The 22,206-nt window shown below is 43.2% G+C and overlaps 2 protein-coding genes across 2 annotated transcripts; both read left to right on the forward strand.

Annotated features, from left to right (window-relative positions):
• Positions 1 to 8,817: 8,817 nt before the first annotated feature.
• On the forward strand, positions 8,818 to 12,504 carry LOC138867555 (uncharacterized). The gene is made up of 2 exons (XM_070143533.1): positions 8,818 to 9,636; positions 12,346 to 12,504. Exons 1-2 carry the CDS (start codon positions 8,962 to 8,964, stop codon positions 12,361 to 12,363), a joined length of 693 nt encoding a protein of 230 aa, XP_069999634.1. The 5' UTR covers positions 8,818 to 8,961; the 3' UTR covers positions 12,364 to 12,504.
• Positions 12,505 to 16,304: 3,800 nt separating this feature from the next.
• Positions 16,305 to 18,715, forward strand: LOC138867554 (lactoperoxidase-like). The gene is made up of 6 exons (XM_070143517.1): positions 16,305 to 16,513; positions 16,622 to 16,748; positions 17,060 to 17,180; positions 17,442 to 17,538; positions 17,724 to 17,899; positions 18,250 to 18,715. The coding sequence occupies exons 1-6, from the start codon at positions 16,385 to 16,387 to the stop codon at positions 18,410 to 18,412; spliced, it is 813 nt and encodes a 270-aa protein (XP_069999618.1). The 5' UTR covers positions 16,305 to 16,384; the 3' UTR covers positions 18,413 to 18,715.
• Positions 18,716 to 22,206: the final 3,491 nt, after the last annotated feature.

Here is a 22,206-nt window from a genome sequence, read left to right on the forward strand (position 1 = left end):
CCCGATGGATCAGTGTCCTGGAAAGATAACTTCTGATCCTCTTCCTCCACGGTTGACTGGATTTTCTCGTGGACAGAGTTCATCTGTGTATGGTGCTGACACGACCTTCTGGGACGATGACGAGGACATCATTTACGTATGGAAGCCAAGTTGAATGTCTGACGATTATATCCTTGTAGTGACCCATCTCCAGCTTCTCCATGAAAAAGCAGAATTTGCTAGTATCCTTCCCCCTGCAAACTCGAAGAAGCTAAAGTCTACTCATACCTTCACGAGGCTTATGAAGTGGTGCTTTGGCAGCGGAAGTTCATCTACCATGGAGCCGGTAACTCTCTCGACTGTCCGGATTGCTCTGTCTGTGGGGACTTCTGTGAAAAGGGATTTAACATCAAAACTAGCCAGTTTTTAAAATTTTTGTTTACTGAACTCTGAAGACATCTGATGTACCCGGAATTCTTCAGGTGGTAATCACTGACTCCCATAACGCTGAAGAGGGGTTTCACCAAACACTTAGCCAGACGATGGGGAGCATTGCCACATCGAGAAGAGATCGGTCTTGTGCACCTTCGGGAGACATGGATGGGTTGCGGGGGGCATCCTCCAGCACATGAAGTAAGCACAGTGATGTATCTGTGATGGATCACTAGGGAGTGGCCACACAGCAAGCAGTAATCCCTTGGATGAACCCTTTGTCGATGTCACTATCGGTTTAGCAGTGGTTTGAGACAACGTAGTCAATTAAGTCCTTGCTCTAATTTTCTCGTATTATCGCTTACTTTCTGAACCAGACTGCTTCCGTCTTTCCCTCGCCCCTTGTCACTTTCAAATTTTGGACAATAGATTTTTCATTTTACATGGTCTTGTTTTCTTCTAGAGAAAGTATCTTTACAATATCCCATTTGCAGCAGAATTTTTCGCTCGGTGCCGAGCCCCGCGGCGGGGAATATTTTTCCCGCTGCGCGGGCCCTTGCTCAGGAATATTTTCTGACGAATTGAAATTGATCGTAACGTTTCGAACTCTTCACCAGTTTCTCTTCAGACAAAACCGAAATGGATACAAGGAAAGAATTTTGACAGTTCAGTTCATTTCGATTTGCGAAGACTAGCTTCGTCCGAGCCTTTTCTCTAGAGTGGCCTGGCCTGTGTCAGTTATTTCTAGTTGACTCATGTGTTTTCTTTGAACTGTATGCTTAGCGTGGTGGCTGGATTGCAAGCAAGCAATAGAGCTGCCACGGTGTAATCATGCGGCATACCCTTTTTACCAGCCCAGTGGCTGTGGTGGGTGGTCCCTGTCTCAGAAATTGCGTGTGATCACAATTCTATAAGTAATGTAACAACGTGGCATTAGGCTCGCTGCAATACTTGCATTCCCTGAAAATCACGTCATTAAGAGTTTGCCAAGCGCATGGGTAACCTAGTCTTAATCTGTACAGTATGACTTCGGTCCCTCTATGGCTCATAATCGGTGTCATCTGAGACCACTTGGCAGAGAGCGAATTTGCGGTATTTTCTTTGTGCATGCTCCGGAGAACTGCAAGTTCTGTAACTTTGGCTCCTTTGGCTTGTGATAACGATAATGGGAGTTGGGGCATGCCCCTGCCCTTTTTGGCTAGTCTGTCAGTAAGCTCATTCCCTTGGATACCTATGTGGCTTGGGACCCAGTTTATGATTATTCTTCTACCCTGATCAAGGATTCTCTAGGCTATGGTGAGTGCAGAGGTTAGAAGGTAGATGTTGTCTTAGGGCATGCTATGCTGTGGACTGTCAATGGTTCTAGAGTGTATGTATGACCATGTGTGGAATTCATGACGAACACATTGCAACAGGAACAACGAAGGGAAGGACAAGAAAACACACGAATATGCCGAAGGCCTTTTCCCTATTGCTTCGTCAAGGTATACATGTCAAGAGGTACATGGAGGAGTATTTATACAAACGATAGGTGGTCAGGTCATGTCGGTAATCAGGTGAGCGACGACCTTGGATAGTTCGTGGCTCCCCGTAGCGGTGTTGATGTTTTGTGTATGAACGCCGCTTCTACCATCTTCCTTTTGTCGTGGGGCCAGACCTTGCTTAATGATGGAGGCCTGGGACCACTTCGGGAGGTGACCATCAGTGTCTACGTGAACAATGAAGGAGCTTCTCGTGTCATGGCGTCGGATAGCGCTGCAGTGTTGGCTGATTCGTTGTTCGTGCAGTCCTCGTGCTGTCTCACCTATGTAGACTTTATCACAACCACCACAGGGTATGCTGTACACCTGGCTGAGGGATCTGTTGTGGTTTGACCTCTTTTCTCTCACGATATCCGTTCTTGCCTGAAGACGTATCTATCTTTAGGGTGCGGCCCACCAGGGCCTCCAGGTTAGGTTAGGTCAATTCGAGTGAGGGATGATTATTCTGAGTCTTGCTCTGTCTTTCTTCACCTCTCGGTCTGCTCATGATCTTCTCGGCCTTGCGTCGGAGGTGGGTATAATGGTCTCTCCTTCAGTTAGAGAGTCCCACTATACTGAATGACAGGGTCAGAGAAACGCACAATCTTCGTTGTTTCTTCAGTTTATTAAAGATGTTCTTGACGGTGTTAGATGGTAGCTTTGGCAGGTATTTTGTCGGTCAGCTTCCACGGGTTTGTCGGGATGGTCGGGGCTAGCTAGGGCATTGGTTCTGACCCTTAGGGTAGGGAGTGAAGTAGTGAGAGTGAGTTATGGTAGGTCGCTCCTAGGTCAGTTCTGTCTTCTGACCTCTGGCGACCTCGAAGGCGAAGTCGTGCCGGACAGCGTGGTTGTATATTTAGAACAGGCTGCCGGTACAAACATCCAGTACTGACAACAGGCGTACAAATACGGTACGCCTTATTAGTAACTCCTTCAGTGGATGAGCATGGAGCGAGGATAATGGAGGTGTTGGAAAGTGTTGCAGACGTGTTGCATTTCCTCCTCAAAGAACTCAGGGCTGCATATTCTGAGGACGTGGAGGAAGAAACCGAGGACTACGCCTTTTTACTATGGGTAGAAAAATAATGAATGAAATCATCTTTATTGGTGGGTTTTCTGTTTACGGAAAATATCGGACCATCTGGTCTTGTGGATCAAGGTGTCCAGGAAAGAGAGCTATTAATTTCTTTCTTCTATGGTGAACTGTATGGAGGGGTGTACTGCATTGAGTCTATGGAATAGATCCGGCAGGTTCATCCTGGTTCGTACTACAGCGAGGATATCGTCCACGTAGTAGAGCCAGACCACGTTTCTTCCCACGATGCTTCGGTAGTGGTCAGCCTCTCGAGGGTCTCCATGAACAGCTGGGCAAGGACTGCTGAAAGTGGTGAACCCATCGCAAGTCCCTGGATCTGTTCATACTCACGTCCTCTGAATTTGAACGGGCCAAACTCCACGCAGACAGAGACCATGTATCCATCCCTTAGGGACACGTGTGTCAGGGCTCCCATGATCGCAACCGTTTCAGCTTGGAGCGTTAAGGCATTGTCAGTGACCCCAATGGGTGTGGTATCCCTTGCTGCGAAGCTGACGCCTGCAGTATGGCATATGGCATCCACGGATCCATCCATGTAGTAGGTTCTGTTACCCGGAGGTGTTATTTGAGCAATGACCCTTTGTACTTGTTCCTTTAGGCTAGGCAGAGTATTAATCTTTTCTCCCTGACAGGCTCAGGACTGAAAACTCGATCAAGGCGGGGGTTCTTTATAGTTCGGATGGGGGGAGTCCATGCTCTTGGCAAACAGTGGTTCTTTGAGCTGGAAGCGTATCAACACTGGCTGTGTTTGCGAGCCAGTTGTCGTCCGCAAACAACTGATAGTCTTCCTGTAGGCGTCCAAGTACTCTGTCATATATGAATTTAAGGGTGCCTGCAATACCTTGCAAAGGAACTGGGCTGCTATTAAATCAATACAGATATCCAGGGACGGCAGGTCGGTTTCCATGATGAGGTTAATGACCTTTTCATCTGGGGCACCCAGAATGATCCTGGCTGCTTCATTTTGTACTGTTTCCAGTTTTTTTTTTTATGTTCTGGAAGCAATAAGGGTGACAGAAGCATAGTCAACACTAGGCCAGACAGCATGTACATTGAATGGTCTTAGTACTTTGTGTCCTGCTCCTGTCTCTCGATCATTACTTTCATGACTGACAGCATTCCCTTGGTTAGGTCAAGTAGGAACTGGATCTCATTTTTGTGAGTGTGTGTGGCCTATCCATATGCCAAGGTATAGGTAGTCCTTTGTTCTCAGTGCCATTGCTTTTGATTTTGATCCTATCACTTGATTTTGCTGCCGAGATCTTTAGACCCGTCCTTGAACACTTTTCAGACATCAGATTCAGACAACACTGGGCTATAGTTAAGTAGTAGTTACCCGAGGCTATGATTGCCAGATCACCTGTATAAGAGATGATCTTGCATTCCTCTGGCAGGTGAATGTTTGGTATGTTGGACATGAAGATATTCAAAAGAGCAGGATTGAGAACCCCACCCTGAGGCGTTCCATTTTCAAGTGGCATGTGCTGAGAAAGGTGACCTTGAAATCTGACATTTGCTGTTCTATCTTTGAAATAGATATCTAGGCCAAGAGTCTACCTTTGACTCCCATGTGGATTAGGGTCTCCTGAAGGGCAAGGGGACTTCCCAGTTCAAAAGCCTTTTCCAGGTCTAGGAATACAACCACAGAGGGTGTAGTGCATATTGAGCTTAGGAGTGTGGCAATGCTATGGGCTGTGCTCATACCCTTTGTGAACCCATGCAGGTGTTCATGAGAGGGTCCCGTTTTCCAACAGAGCCGATTTAGTACCGCCCTCTCGGCTGTTTTACCCAGACAGCTAGGAATGTGTCAAGCACATCTGCGATGTGAATGCCTGCCCCATTAGGCCTCTTGCGAGGATTCAGTATGCATAGGTGCACATGAAGTCTCCTCCTATGATCACTCGGTCTTGTGCTGTAGTAGCACAGACCTTGCTTCAATCTGTCACACAGTGGTTTACTACATACATACAGTTTAAGGGGGGCCCCTGGCAGGAGTATCTCAACAGCAAGTGATTAATGCCATCTCCACAGTGCGGTGGGTTGGCTATTAAGGAGCATGGGATAGCTGCTTTGACCAGGGTCATCAGGCCCCTAGTACCATCAAAGCATGGAGTGGTGAAGACATGATATCCTGAGAAGCGAACAGTACCCATAGGTAACATCTCCTGAAGCATGACGATGTCAATGTTCCTTGCTGGCACTAATGATTGGAGGAAGGAGCTTTTTCCATTATAGCTACAGATGTTCAACTGTAGTATTAGGTTGTGTGCCATGATGGTTACTCAATCACTTGCATCATACTCGTCTCCAGCCTCAGAAACCCCAGTGCTGGTGGCATCTGACATGCATAGATCCTCATTGATTGAGGACTGTGCATCTTCCATGTGGTGTAGTACTCTGGTTGAGGGTCTACCGGGAGATCTAGAGCCTGGGTTAGAATTAGCACCTCGAGTTAGTAGACCGGATCTTAGCTAATCTGCCATTGGCATATGTTCGAGTTACTGGACTCTGGCTGTGCAGATTTGGCCTGCAGTGAGGACCCAGGCTGCACAGCTGAAGTCTGTTTTGTGGTGGTGTAGCCGACCCCCGCAACCTGCAACCTGCGCAGCATACTTCCCCCAGGTTGGGTCCAGGTCCACAGCCTGTCCTCTCGCCCTCACCATCAGCAGCTTCTCGACGACGCATACCGAGACCTGATTGGTTGACCACGGACACCTTACGGCTCGCCTATTGGACCGCAGGCTCCCCTCGTTCCCGGGTGGCTGGCACAGCTCAGACCCACTTAAGCTTCCACACCCGGGCCGAGTTAAGCACTCACGATCCTCCAGCAGAGCAAGACACAGCAAGCAGCAACAAGGCCTACCCAGGCCTTAGCCTGGGTAGATCTCCAGCACACCAGCCAGACCTGTGGGCACTCACAGCCCACACCTAAAAGCTCCTTAAAGAGATGATTGACACCAGTCCATGGTGGATGCAAATCCATTACCATAGTGGTAGCAGGAAGGGGAGTGCAGCTCTGCCCTGGTTTGGAGGATTCCAGTTTCCTATCCTTCAGGCCCCCCCAATCCCTTGCCCGTTGTTGTCGTGGGGGGGCTTAGGAGACGAAGACTGAGACTTTTGTTTCCGTCTCTTCTCCAGCTTTTGTTTCCGTCTCTTCTCCATCCCCTTCTGCTATCTACTTCCTAAGGTGTGAGAGCCGTGCTGAGAGGATGAAAGGCTGACCTAGTGCCAGTCCTGAACGGCCTGCGGGAACTATGGGCACGGTACTCCTGACTAATCTAGCCCTTACCTTCAGTAGCGAAAGGAGGTGGACCGAATAGGCCTATTTACATAATCCAGGTTCCCCATGACCAGTAATGAGAATGTAATCCCTGTATTAGAGGCTATGAGGCTAGCCCCTTTATCAAATAGCCCCAACCCAGGCTCTCCTTTGACCACGGCTCCGAACACTGAAACTACTGCCCACTCCTCAATGCCTACTAGTGCATTACCCACCCAAGCAGAGAATCAATCTCCAGAAGACATTCCTACCCACCCAACTTCCTCAAATTCAACTCCACCCCTGCAACCTTCATCAAACAACCAATCCTCCCTTATTACTACCTTGCAACCTTATTCTCCATCATTCCGTAATACTCCCTCTTCCACACGTCCCCGACTATCCACCACCACCAACCCTACAGATATCTTAAATACTCTGTTTAGCCCAGCTAAATGGGACCGATTTTTCGTGATCCCTGCTACAGCTCCTTACTCAGGCAACACTCTTCTCTTTCAACAATGCCTCCAAAAACAAGTAGGTAGAGTCCCTTTCTATACCAGACGCGATCGCTCCCGTCTGGTAACAGTCAGATCAGAAACTGAATCTATAGCACTGTCAAATTTAACTGATCATTCTGGCAACCCCATTCCTGCAGAACCTCATGCAACCCTTAATACCTGTACCGGAACTGTCTCTCTCTCCCCAGCAAACTGCCCAGTCGATACCAAAGATTGGTCAGACTGTGGAGAAGACTTATTAGGATGCCTCAAAGACCAAGATGTGAAATCAGTACATTGCTACACCATTCCTCCTAAAGGTCAACGAAAGAATCCAACCAATATTGCCAAAATTACCTTCTGTACACATGACCTTCCCTTACGTATCTACATTGGTGGACAATCCCTCCTTGTTCGACCATACCAACCCCCTCCACGTCAATGTCAAAACTGTTGGCACTTTGGACATCCTGCCAAACATTGCCGTTCCACAGACCGATGCCCCATATGTGCCCAACCTGGTCATAATCGATCAAACTGCTCAGCACAAACACGAACATGTGCTAACTGCGACGGCCCCCATAATGTATTTTATAGAGGCTGTCCCACTTACAAATTTGAATCTGAGGTAGCAACTCTCAGATACAAAAATGGTCTCACTTTACGTGAAGCCAGACAGGAAGCACGTCGACAAGGTTTCTCTCATACTCCATATTCTAGCAACATCGTTCGCTCAGCCCTTCCCCCTCCACCCAAAAATGTCCCCATTTCCACTTCTACATTCTACATCCCTCAGACCAATTCCTTTGCCACTCTAAACCCAGACACCCCAATCTCAACCACAGCTCCTATCTCAACTACAGCCCCAACACCAACTCCTCTCCCTCCCCGCACTACCCGCAGTAGACAGACTAAACGTTCTAACCCTTCTTCCCCTACAGCACAATCACCTCCACCTACCTATACCTTTGTTCCTGAGACACCAGTCTCCTCTTCCCCCCCTCATAAGAAAACCTTTATTCCACAAAACTCTCCAACCAATTCCATTGCAGAAACAATTACCTTCTCACAAAACTCTCCAACAAACTCCACTGCAGAAACAATGGATGACATTCAAAGCTATATGCTTGAGACACAAAATCCCATAACTCATGCTCCTTCCACACTTGAAGTGGTTGCCGATATTCATAACCCTCCTACTAATATCCCCCCTACACCCCTTCCTCCTACTCCCTCCCAACACAACCTAACCCCCTCAATCCCAACCACCACTGATATCCATCCTCCCAATACCCATCCTTCTGATATGCATCCCCCTCTTACTCACAACACCCCTACACCCTTTCCTCCTAATCCCTCCCAAGACAACACATCCCCTTCAACTCCAACTATCCATCCTTCTGATATTCATCCTCCTAACACTAGCACTTCCCACACATCTACTCCCTCCCAACACAACCCACCCCCTTCAACCCCAACTATAGGCACATTCTCCCTCCCTCCATCCCCTCTATCCTTTGCACTCCCTCCTGGATACACACGAGAATCACTCATGGCACAACAATGCCCTTCTCCAGACTCCCTACCTCCCAATATCCCTCCTTTACACCCCCTAGCTCCTTCCCCTTCAAATTCCCCAACACGTAAATGTGTTATCATTCATAAATCAACTAGGGTATAACTCTCCTACATTGGAATATTCGCGGTTTCCGCTCTCATAGATCAGACCTACGTCATATCCTTGCTTCTTTTAATCCATCTATTATCTGCCTCCAAGAGACTTTCCTCACACACCCTCCTATTCCAATTCCTAATTACCATTTTATCTCTTCCCCACACTCCCTTTATGTCTCGTCTATACTTATCCATCATAAAACACCTTATGTCATACCTCCCATACAAACTTCGGTCCCGTGCACAGCTATTCGCATCTTTCTTCGCCGCTGGATCACAGTGATTTCAGTCTACTTCTCCCCATCCCATCCCATTGACTTTACTGCCTTTGACACTCTAATTTCCCAACTCCAACCACCTTTCCTCATAGTTGGTGATTTCAACTGCCGCCACACTCTGTGGGGTGACTCTACCACCAACTCCCGAGGCCGATCTCTAGAACGCTTCCTCTTCACAAATAACCTAATTATTCTTAATTCAGATCGCCCCACACACTTTGACATGCGCACACAATCCTTTTCATGCCTTGACCTCTCTCTATGCTCTCCTACTTTACATCTAGATTTCCATTGGTCAGTTCTAGACCACTTCCCCTATAGTGACCACTTCCCAATACTTCTTTCTCCTACTTCATATGTACCACTTCCTAATCCTCCACGCTGGTGCTTCGATAGAGCTGACTGGCATACTTTCACTTCACTCTCTACTATACCTATCCCTCCACCCCCCTTACTGTCCATTTCAGATATGCTACATTGTTTTACAACAACGATCCTAAGAGCTGCCTATACAGCCATTCCTCGAACTTCAAGACCCTATACTTCTAAATGTGTTCCATGGTGGAATTCTGATTGCTCCAAAGCGCTCCGCTTAAAACGAGCAGCCTGGAACAGCTATCGCTACAAACGAGGCACCCCTCACCAGCTATCAGCCCTTATTTCCTTTAAAAGAGCATCTGCCCATCTTCGCTGTACAATTAAAAACAGCAAAACAAATAGCTGGCAAAATTATGTTTCCTCAATTACATCTTCTACATCTATTTCAGCTGTTTGGCGACGGATCCATAAACTATCAGGCAAACATCCCCCCCATCCTGCACCCGTCCTCCATATTCGAGATATTCTCATCTCTGAGCCTGTAGAAGTAGCTAATGAACTAGGCAACTATTTCAGCCAGGTCAGTAGTGGCTCTCACCTTTCCCCACACTTTTCTCCCATTAAAACCATCAAGGAGCGCACCCCTATTACCTTCACCCTATCCTCTGATGAGTCCTATAATGCCCCTTTTTCTTCTTCTGAACTCAACGCTGCATTACAGTCGTGCCGCAACACTCATGAAGGCCCTGATGGCATTCACTATCGTATGCTCCGACACCTCCATCTTCCTCTCTATCCTTCCTTTTAACTATTTTCAACCACATATGGACGACAGGAAATTTTCCTTCTCATTGGCGAGATGCTCTCATCCTACCTTTCTTAAAACCCAATAAATCAGGTACCCTACCCCAAGATTACCGCCCCATAGCTCTAACTAGCTTGTGTAAACTACTAGAACGAATGGTTAACTAACGTTTAATGTGGTACCTAGAGTCTCATAATCTCCTTTCCCCTTCCCAGTTTGGTTTCCGACGTGCCCGAAGTACAGCAGACCCACTTGCCCATTTTGAGACATACATTACATCAGCATTTGCACGCCATGAATCCGTATTAGCCATTTTCTTTGATCTAGAAAAAGCATATGACACCACATGGCGATACCATATCCTCCAACAATTGTCCTCCCTAGGTTTACGTGGAAACATGGGTGTTTTCATTAAATCCTTCCTTTCTAAACGTACTTTCCAGGTCAAGATTGCCTCTTCCACTTCATCATCCTTTCCTCAATTCGAAGGAGTCCCACAAGGAAGTGTGCTTAGTACCACTTTATTTCTTCTTGCTGTAAATGACATAGTCTCAGTCCTACCACCAGGAGCCAGAGCATCACTATATGTTGATGACTTAACCATCTATGCATCTGGCACATCCATACCAGATCTCTGTCAATTCCTTCAGTCTGCAATAACATCAGTAACTTCTTGGGCCACCAACCATGGCTTTCGCTTCTCTACCTCTAAATCTTTCCCCATCCTTTTCTCTCGCTTACGTACGGTCCCCAAACCCCCACTCTTCTTATATAATGCTCCACTCCAATACCGGTCTTCTGGCAAATTCCTAGGCGTAATATTCGATTCCAAATTGTCCTGGCGAGACCATATCTTGTATATCAAAGAAAAAGCTCAACGTCGCCTCCGAATCTTACAAACGCTTTCACATATCTCCTGGGGCTCAGATCGCAAAACTCTCCTCCATCTTCATGTTACTTTGATTCTCTCCACTCTAGATTATGGATGCCATATCTTCTCCTCTGCCTCAACCTCTCTTCTTGCTCACCTTGATACAGTCCACCACAGCGGTCTCCGCTTAGCCCTAGGCGCCTTCCGCTCCTCTCCAGTTGAGAGCCTATATACTGAATCAGGCATGCCGTCCCTCTCTCGACGTCGAGCCCTTCTCTCTCTCCGATGCTATGCTCGATTTCACCAATTTTCCCTTACCAAACTAACTATTCCACAATCCTTACTTCATACCTTTACCTCTTCTCCACGTTTACCAACTCCTCTCCCCGTACGCATGGATACCCTCCTCTCCCATTCCCCCTTCCCTCATCTCCGACCTCTCCCACTGTCTGTCCATTCCATTCCTCCATGGCTTATACCTAACCCCTGTATTTGCTCCTCAGTTTTCCCTGACCCACCAAAATCAGATATTCCCCCCTGTATCCTTCTCGCTCATTTCCTTGACCATGTCTCCATTCATTCCTCCAGCATTCATGTTTACACTGACGGTTCCAAATCCATCTCAGGAGCTGGATTCGCAGTAACATTCCCAAATTGCACTTTCAAATACACCCTCCCTCCTGAATCTAGTGTCCTTACTACAGAACTATATGCACTCCTTTTTGCCTTAAGACGCATATATTCATCCACCTCTTCCTCTTTTACTATTTTTACTGACTCCCGTAATTCTTTAACCCTCATAAAGTCAATGCACTCGACCAATCCCCTTGTCTGTAAGATCCAGAACTGGTTGTTCTATCTATCCACACGTCACAAATCTGTCAGATTTTGCTGGGTACCCAGCCATGTTGGAATCCCTGGCAATGAACAGGCAGATACTCTTGCACGATATGCCGCAATGTCCTCATCACCTCAACAACGCTTCTCACATATTCCAGCTACAGATTACTACCCCCACTTTAAGACTTTCTTGTATACCCGATGGCAATCTTTTTGGTCAAGACTCCACAACAATAAATTACATACCGTAAAACCATCAATCTCCTCTTGGTCAGCTCCATTTCACAAGAACAGACGTTGGGAGACTGCCCTCGCACGATTACGTATTGGCCACACTCGCCTAACACATGCCTATCTGATGTCACGCTCAGACCCGCCCCTATGTCCTCTGTGTAACATCCCTATTTCAGTCCCACACATTCTCTTGTCCTGTCCACGTTTTAATACAGCACGTACCTCTGCTTTTCCACACCTATCCTCCCTTCACCGACTTCCCAACATATCAGACATCCTTACAGAATCTCACAGTTTCTGCCTCGACAACCTGTTCTCCTTCCTCAGACACATAAATATCCTTCACTTGATCTAACTCCCTTACCTAAACCACCATAATCTTTTCCCTCATCCTCAACCTCTCAACAATATTCTAGATAGTTGACACATTACAACTGTCACCTGACATCCCTCTTTACTATACTTTCCTATAGTGCTATATGACCTTAGATGTCTAGCACATTTATCTTAACCATTAACCATTAACCATTATCCTTCAGGGCTGCAACAGTGGGTAATTGCCGTCATGGCGACCTGGACTACCTTCCTAAGGCTGTTGCTACTGCAGAAACATCACTCAACAGGAGAATCATATCCTTTTCGTCAAAGAAAAGGTTGATATATAGTGGGAAGGAGAACAAGCACGATCTGAATTGGGTCTCAGGAAGGGAGGGTCAAGGTCGAAGAGTCTGGGGATGGCTTTACTAAAGATGAGGCAAGATCATCCAACCCCCATTGACCAGCACTCAAGTTAAAATTGGGCTAATTTTCTAATTAGCAGGGTTTCAAACATTTTTTCTCATACGAATTTAACGATTTATGAATTAATTTGGCATCTTTCCATTTCAACTGATGTCCTTTGTCATGTAAGTGATTAAAACAAATATTAGATTCTCTGGTGTTTCTAACATTTCATCAAAAGCTTACCAGGCTTCGCCTATGTAAAATTTCGGGCAGTCCTTACAAGGAATCGTGTAAATACCAGGAGAGGTGTCAAGAGCAGCGCTGGTCATATTATACCTAACCAAATTATTATGTAAGGTGTTCAAGTATGTAAAAACAATGCCAACTCCTTTACGCATACGGCGTTTTTCAGTGAGGGACACTGTACGGAATGGTTAAATTATTGGCACTGTCGCGTTGTGGGTTACGGGAATGATTATAAAATTTCCATTTCGCAGATGAATGTACCTGTTTTAATAAAAAACGAGGATATTCTATTTTCGAAAAAGTATCCAAAATAACGTCAAACTCACAATGAATTAGTTATCGCAAATCCTATAAGCCCTCAAGAACATTGAGAATTGATTTCTTTTATATACACTGGGTGATTCGAGAAAAAAATTGTTTAATTAGCGGTGTGGGTGAGTTTACGATAAAATGAAAATTTGCGAGCCAATTACATTGGATTAAAGAACGTCGAGAAAGTTATTTGCCTGCGTCTTCCCATTCTACTGTAAAGTTGATAGTACGAGCGAGGTTATTGAGTCACTGGAATCCGAATGGTTCATTTGCCACATAAAAGAAGTGTCAATAACATAGCGAAACCAAATCGTGTCAGACTTGAGGATTGATGGAAATTGTTCAGATTCAAACATTTCTATATGTAAATTTGCAAGAACCGGGCTAAGGCTACTTCCCATCGCAATACCTTGAATTTACTTATAGAATTCGCCGTCAAAAGTAAAGACATTCATGACACAAACGAATGAGATCGATAAAGTGATTGACCGGAATAGGGATCTTCTGATGAAACGAAGAAAGTTTCCTTTCAAGAAAATGTAGCACATCGTCATGCGGGTCATTAGTAAATAAGGAATCCACATCAAAACTAAGAAGTTTCTTAACGTGCGTTGGTAATTTTCCAACTTCATCCATGAAATACATCGAATAGTTAATGACTATCAGAAAAGGATCCCATAACAGAAGACAAACGCTAGCCAAGAAGCTAATGGGCGGGTAACAGAATTACGACGAAATAATAGGCCTGCTTGTGAGTTTGAGGAAGGCCATAAAAATACAGAATCGAAGGATTTACCGTTCTAAAGCGATCAAAATATTCCCTCTTGCATGATGACAATGTGTATCAAAAACTGCGTTACTCATTCACGATGGCATTGCCGAGGTCCAACCTTTGATGGATACAGTTGCCCAGGTATTTGTACACTGTATGGGTGCTTACTGTCGCCAGGTCAAACAAGTAAAAAAATCCGTCGGAGAGTAGGGTATGAACTCGCCAACTGGTCCCTCACTTCTACCCCTTTCTTCCCCACATTGTAGTCTACAATGCACTGGGGCTTGCTAACCTGGAAATCTTCGGTTGACCACTGCAATGGCCGAAGTGTGAATAGTGCTCATTCACGAGAGAGCCAGTATACCGGTCTTGGAGCTTTGAAAGTTGACCTCGCCCTTTTCATCTATTTCTAGATCCTTCGGCATGTGTCACCGATTCATGCGAACTGTGGACTTGACTTTTTTCAATTGCGAAAAGGAAAAGGAGAACAAGAGATTTGTACCATCACCATTTACTTTTATGTAAACTATACATAAATATTATCTGCGCTAGGAATGGAATGCCTCAAAGCATCCATATGTACATAATGAATCCTGACACTCCGGACACATGATACTTGTCATTTTTCTTTTCCTGGCACAGTAGCACAGGAAGCACCTGCGGTACCGCCGGCCTGGAGTCTCCCGCACAACGTGCCTTATCCTCCCCAGCAGCCGGGAAGGCGAAGGCAGAATTAAAGGCTGTTCTTGAGAGCTATACAATTCTTCTTCTGGATGGTATTGGTTGATGGAGTTCCCAAGGTCCATCTTGAAATCTACCTGGTGTATACGGTGGCCTAGATACTTGTAGACCACGTGGCTGTTGACTGTGGCAAGGTCAAATAAGTAAAAGAATACCTTTTTGTATATTTGAGAGATCTGCGCACAACCGGGTAGGAACTCGAGCTGGTCCCCCAGATCTACACCCTTCATCCCCACATTGTAATCAACAATATATTGGAGCTTGCTGAATTGGGGCCCTGATCTTCTGCTCACCACTGTCATCTCCGAAGTATGAACCGTACTTGGCATGGACACCTGTTTGGTGTCCATCCAAGCAAGAGCCAATATACCAGTCTTCGAGCTTCAATAGCCGACTTCTCCGTTTTTCTTGACTTTTAAGTCGTTGGGCATATGGCGACGATTCAACAGGACTGTTCCTACAGCTCCAGTCTTCTTGGATTGTAGGAAATGGAAGTGTGTAGGGGAAGTATACAAGTTGTTGCAGTATACTGTATAGCCTTTCCAAAAACGCCCCCCCCTCTCCATGAGGTCCATTGCCGTCCTCTGAGAGGAAGGTATGGATCCCTTGTCTTTTCCGATATAAATCCGGAAAACGGACGTGCATCCAGCACACGGGCCATCACTGGCCGAAAGCTTATACACTTTGACGCCGAATCTGGCCTGCTTGCTGGGGTTGTAAGTCGTGTCTTCCTCTAAATTTCCATAACGACTCGTCTATAGAAATTTTCTGGTCAGGCACAAACATTTTTGAACACCTTGCCAAACATATCAATCACACAACAGAGCTTCCACAGCCGTCTTCCTCTGGATGGTCGGCCTCGTTATTGACGAATTGGAGAATTCTTGAGATTTGCGACCGTAGTAACTACAACACTCAACAGGATTCAAATCCTCGTCAAAGAGAAGATTATCGTCTACTGGGGAGGACTTTGCAGGACTGCAATGTTCTTTGAACCTTTTTTTGAGTTCTTTTTGCGATCACTTAAAAGGAAACCTTTTTTCATCAGGTGTATCCGGTGTGGGCTTGGGAGGTCTCCTTCCTCTTAGGATGTTGGAGAGTCCTTTCCACTTTGTCCCCAGATGTAGGTGCTAGGGAGCTGGGATTAAGTCCCCAGATGTAGGTGCTAGGGAGCTGGGATTAAGTCCCCAGATGTAGGTGCTAGGGAGCTGGGATTAAGTCGGGATGTATCTCTTTCTGAATGTGAGGCTTCTCAAGATTCAGCAACTCTTAAAAACTTAATTCATCCTGTGAAATTCATAGAAACCGCGGCTGTCCTCAATTGCAAGTCCTTTAAAACACTTGGGTCTTTTCTGGTTCTCCATGCTTTCACCCATAAACGTTCTGGTTTCCTTCATAAAATAGAAGGATAGAGCTGCGTGTGTGTGTCCATGAGCCTACTAAATGCTAGTGAAAAGTTCAGTTACGTGAAGCTTGAACGTCTGCATTGTGATAGGTCTGCAAAATATTGTTAGAGAACTGTCAGCCCTGTCCGCGTCGCAAGCCCGATTATTGGGGTTTCGCTTAACGACGTCCAAAGATTATGGGCGTTTGCTTGCTCGCCGAAGATACAGGACTTGGTGGACCGGCTACTCATATGTGCATATTTGCGGTATTTTGGGTGTACAAAGATATAAACAGAAGACATTACTGACAGAATACAAGAGAAAGCATTTTTTTTTTCCAGGCGTATCACGATCGCCGAGTACAACCACATCACGTTCAAGGAGTACCTTCCCGTAGTGATGGGAGAAGAGCTGGTGAAGAAGCATTCCCTCAACCCTGGTGCCGAGGGCCCCGCAGCAGGATACATCAAGGAAGTCAATCCTGGTATTCTCAACTCCTTCGCCGTCGCCTCCTACAGAAATCCCTCGGTATGTTAATCGGAGAATGAGAAACCAAAGAAATATGGATGAATGTATTAGGATAGTATAATCGTAAGTATGCGTAAAATATGAGATATAGTAATCTCGAATTTGCAGATGCACACGGAATGGAGGAAGGAATGGGGGCCGACAGAGATCTTGGAGTCGTCTCACTACAGTGCTGTCCGGGAAGACCCTTACCAAGACCTCCTAGCCATGGACATCCAACGTGGTCGAGATCAGGGTGAGTCCTTAGCGGGTCCTACACTCGCACTTGGGGACTCGGGACTGCATTCACGAATTAGATGTGTAACATTTAATAGTTTTTGGTACTTTCCGATAAGTTTAGAAAAGCTTTTCTGGGAACGTGGCTGTTCTTATAGAATCATTGTTACAACATAGGCAAGAAACAAGTTAGAAATAAGTTCACAGGAATCGCAATAAAGTTGTACTGAGGAATCGAAATTCCTACTCCAAACGCTGAAACCACTCTCGTTCATTTTAGAAACGAGTTTTTTGTCATTTTGTAACATGTGTATATGAATATTCTAATAGGAATGGTGGGCTACCTGACTTGGAGAAGGTTCTGTGACAGTACGCACTCGTACAACACCTGGGAAGACTTGGAGAAGGGTCTGCCGAAAGAACTTGTGAACGATCTCAAGGAATTATACCAGTGAGTACCAAGACCGTGAAAACTGCAAATTTTCTTTAAAATACTGCCTGGTTTATTTAATTATGCAAACCTTTTTTGGTTTACTTTGTGGGTTTACCCTTTTTTAGACGGTACTTTTCTCTTGTATAATGAAGTCTGTATGCAGGGCGATTTTACTATCAATGTTATCTTGAATGAATAAAGTTTCCTTTTGAATGACTGTCAAGCAGTAAACTCAACCACTGTACGTTTTCTGTTCCTTAAATATCATGTTTTCCCCAGAGACGAGATCGATGACATTGACGCGCTGGTGGCGCTGCTGGAGAAGCCGGACGAGGAGGACGGCGGCATCGTCGGCAAGACCTTCACCTGCCTCTTGGTAAGGAAGTGAAGGTTCCAGGTGGGGTTCAGGGGAGTAGGGGCGCAAAAACAGCGTATCATGTGCTTTTCTGTTGTCTATCGTAAACGCTTGTGCCCATTATGCACACAAATATAGTTTATACATATGCATATGTATTTTTTGTATTTAGTATTTCCCTCTACGCTTACATTCATCGCCTCTAGGCTGACCAGTTTGCCCGACTGAAGACCGGCAATCGGCTATTCTGGGAGCACGACAGCAGCTTGCTAACGGTAGAGCAGAGGGACTTCATCAAGACGTCCTCCCTTGCAAAGCTGTTGTGCCGGAACACTCCCGTCCATGCCGTGCCAGCCAATTCCTTCCTGCCTCCTTCAGACACGTGGGTTTTAAGTTTTAAGTATAGCATTATTGTGAAAAGTTAAAACAACACCACACCGTATTTGACTTGCAAGTATATAGGCACCAGTCTAATCGTTATGATACAATAGATAAAAATGTATAGATAAAAGATTAAAGGGACGACAGTTTCGGAATCATCTTGGATTTCATCTGAGTAAATTCCACAGTATTTCGAAACTAGTGACCCCTCTTTGTTTTTATTTTTTTAATTGTTTTTTTACATTTCTTGTTTAAAACTTGAAATGAGCTTAATGTGAATAGAAATTTCGTTGAATACCCTCCTCGAAGATTGTACAGTGTTTGATGACGCTTTCATATGCTCCCTTCCAGGAATCCATTGGTGACGTGTTCGGAGATCGCTGCAGACGACCTCTCGCCGTGGAAAGACACGTCCCTTATCGAAAAGATGAAGGAGGTGAAGGCGGCGAAAGAAGCCGAGGAGAAAAAACAAGAAGAAAGTGAGGAGAAAGCCAGTAAAAAGGAAGAGCTTTAGGGTTCATGTTTAGGGGTGGGTATCTAAGGGTATTTTCATTGAGCGTTGCACAGAGTCGACGGTTTATCTTCTAGATATTGTAATTGTTACTTGTCTCTATTAGATGTTAATGTGTTTTGGTTATAGATTCGTAAAGGAACCAATTTGAAGTTGGCTATTTTTGTAATTATTATTTAACAGATCGTTCTGCTGTGCACGAGCGAATCGAATCACTTGTTGATTGTTATATTTAAATTCTGGATTGTTTTAATCCAGTAGGGGAAAGTTCTTTGTCAGAAATCCCCGGAATAAAGAAAAACACCCTTTTGCCTTTGAATTCCCTGGATTGAAAAGATATATATAACGCATATCTTAACTCGGCGTTGTTGATAACTTCTTGTTGGAATCTTAAAGAAGGGCATGGAATAATTACATTTGTTTAGAATAGCATTCTATTGTGATACAGCCAGTCATTCAAGTTTTTCACGTCCATTTTGCTGCTCAGGAGGTGCCGAAGGTCGTTTTGGTGCCGTTAACCACCGGAACGGAAACAAACCGTAAAACTATATTAACGTAACCTGGAGCAACATGCTCCGAGAATGGAATTAAGATATAAATAACACCGCTAAAATTAAGTTGAATATGAACTTTGACATGTTAGTATTTATGTAACGGTAAAAGATGTGGCTGGATTTATTGCCTTTTGTAAGGATAACCAGGACCAAATTTACAAGGGGCTACGCAGCAGCAAGGACCACAGTAGCAGGATTCTTGCCGAGTCCAGAACGGCAGCTCAGAGATTTCCCTAAATGTCTGTACCCACGGAAATCTTCCTGTCACGGAGGCATCACGAGCGAGAGGAAAGAGGATCCCACTTATTTATCGTGTAATTTACCCGACTATAAACAACTCTGTACATGCACCCACTTGCGGCCTCTACGCGATCGAGCACAGCCAGGCGAGCGCTCGCTCAATGCTCGTTGTTCGGCCAAAATTGCCGCTGTTCAACTGTCCATCGATCTGTTTTTACTCCATACAATCATGCCACCTAAAATTTGTAGATGGTTGAACGAAGGGAACTATAAATTACATCCAATCTCCATATAATTAGGTACAACAAAAGTCATGTCAGAAATTGAAAAAGTAACCATTATTAATCCAGTCAGTGAAAAGTAACCACACATAATCATACCATCTGTTGCTACCAACCTAATCACACCATCTGTTGCTACCAACCTAATCACTAAGTGAACGCAAAGCCGACAGTCGCCTCTTCCTTGATGAATGTAATACGTCTGCCGCTCCAAAAACAAAGAAGCAATCGGCTCCTCGCAAAACCTCGTTCACACTACCACAGATGAACACAATGGCGGATTCTAATCTGCATTGAAAATACTCGCACAAATTGGGGGGAGAGAAAATCTTGCAGCAAAGCTTACGAGAACCAGTTGAGGGATCTTAACACAATGTGCCAAGCAATGAAGGTTGGGAGGGAGTGGTAGCTGCTCCTGCAGTTTTGTTTTTTTAACATTTCCGACAAGTCAATACGAAGGGGAAAAAGGGAAGATGGAACCTGTCTTAAATACCCGGCAAAGCCTTTTGACACGAGGAAACCTTGGCAGACAGAGCAAGATCTAGTCACAGCAGCAGTGAACATGGATTGCTCTGTTCACCATGCCAAAAAGTGCATCAGGAGGATGCTACCACAAAGTACTATACAGCCCAATGATGTGGCTACCTGGAGACTGAAAATGATTCTGGGGAAAGTTTAGGAACAAGCAAATGATCTTGCTACTATACACGCACATTACTACAACCAACATTTGACTGTCTTTACACCTAACTGCTACAATAATGTAATCCATTCAGACAGGTATATTTCATTTCATACAATATCATTATCAACTTGAATGGTCAAATAGCCGATACAGTTGAGTATGCAAGGAAGCAATGATGCAGATACATGAAACGTAGGTAAACAAAGCTTTATCCTGGCAAGCCCTTCGAGGTACCAAACCCCGTGGCAGCTACCCGTCCTACGTCTCCCTTTCGGCATTCCTCGTGAGAGGCTTCACCCAAATGGAAACGTCTCCTCTGTACTGCCTGCCAATGGCGGCGTCTTCTGACCTTTAGAGGCGTCCAAAACTGTTGCCCACCTTTTGATGAATATAGTTTGTGTATAGTCGATTTATCTACCATGATAGTGTCTTTTGCCATTCACGTACTCATGCATAGGCGTAGGAAGCGACATTTTAATTCTGGCATTAATGAACTTATCTCTCTCTGATATAAGCATAGGGAAGTATTTATAGGTTAGGGGTGGGGGCAAAGTAGGTTTCCCCCGAGGGTAGCCGGGACTCATGGGGGCTGCAAGCCCCTGGTGGGGTCCAAGGGCAACGCCCCGGTGTGTGACCAGGGGGCGAACCCCCGAAAGCTTCTGGATTTTAGGTTAGAGATAAGCTGCACTAAAATGTCAGAAATCATCTTATCTGTCAATATATATATTTATATATCTATACATAGTTATATATATATATATATATATATATATACACATATACACACACACACACACACACACACACACACACACACACTCACACACACTCACACTCACACTCACACTCACACTCACACTCACACTCACACTCACACTCACACTCACACTCACACTCACACTCACACTCACACTCACAATCACACTCACACTCACACTCACACTCACACTCACACTCACACTCACACTCACACTCACACTCACACTCACACATATATATTATATTATATTATAATATTATAATATTATAATATAATATAATATAATATAATATAATATAATATAATATAATATAATATAATATAATATAATATAATATAATATAATATAATATAATATAATATAATATAATATAATATATTATATATTATATATTATATATTATATATTATATATTATATATTATATATTATATATTATATATTATATATTATATATTATATATTATATATTATATATTATATATTATATATTATATATTATATATTATATATTATATATTATATATTATATATTATATATTATATATTATATATTATATATTATATATTATATATTATATATTATATATTATATATTATATATTATATATTATATATTATATATTATATATTATATATTATATATTATATATTATATATTATATATTATATATTATATATTATATATTATATATTATATATTATATATTACATATTACATATTACATATTATATATTATATATTATATATTATATATTATATATTATATATTATATATTATGTATTATGTATTATATATTATATATTATATATTATATATTATATATTATATATTATATATTATATATTATATATTATATATTATGTATTATGTATTATATATTATATATTATATATTATGTATTATATATTATATATTATATATTATATATTATATATTATGTATTATGTATTATATATTATATATTATATATTATGTATTATATATTATATATTATATATTATATATTATATATTATATATTATATATTATGTATTATATATTATATATTATATATTATATATTATGTATTATATATTATGTATTATATATTATATATTATGTATTATATATTATATATTATATATTATATATTATATATTATATATTATATATTATATATTATATATTATATATTATATATTATATATTATATATTATATATTATATATTATATATTATATATTATATATTATATATTATATATTATATATTATATATTATATATTATATATT

Source organism: Penaeus vannamei, chromosome 3 (genome assembly GCF_042767895.1).
Source record: "Penaeus vannamei isolate JL-2024 chromosome 3, ASM4276789v1, whole genome shotgun sequence".
NCBI lineage: Eukaryota > Metazoa > Arthropoda > Malacostraca > Decapoda > Penaeidae > Penaeus > Penaeus vannamei.

Coding starts and splice junctions, on each gene's coding strand:
- LOC138867555 (XM_070143533.1), top strand. CDS start 8,962: ATGCGCACACAATCCTTTTCATGCCTTGACCTCTCTCTATGCTCTCCT.
- LOC138867554 (XM_070143517.1), top strand. CDS start 16,385: ATGGGAGAAGAGCTGGTGAAGAAGCATTCCCTCAACCCTGGTGCCGAG. Junction 16,749..17,059: donor CCAACGTGGTCGAGATCAGG/GTGAGTCCTTAG, acceptor ATATTCTAATAG/GAATGGTGGGCTACCTGACT. Junction 17,181..17,441: donor GATCTCAAGGAATTATACCA/GTGAGTACCAAG, acceptor TGTTTTCCCCAG/AGACGAGATCGATGACATTG.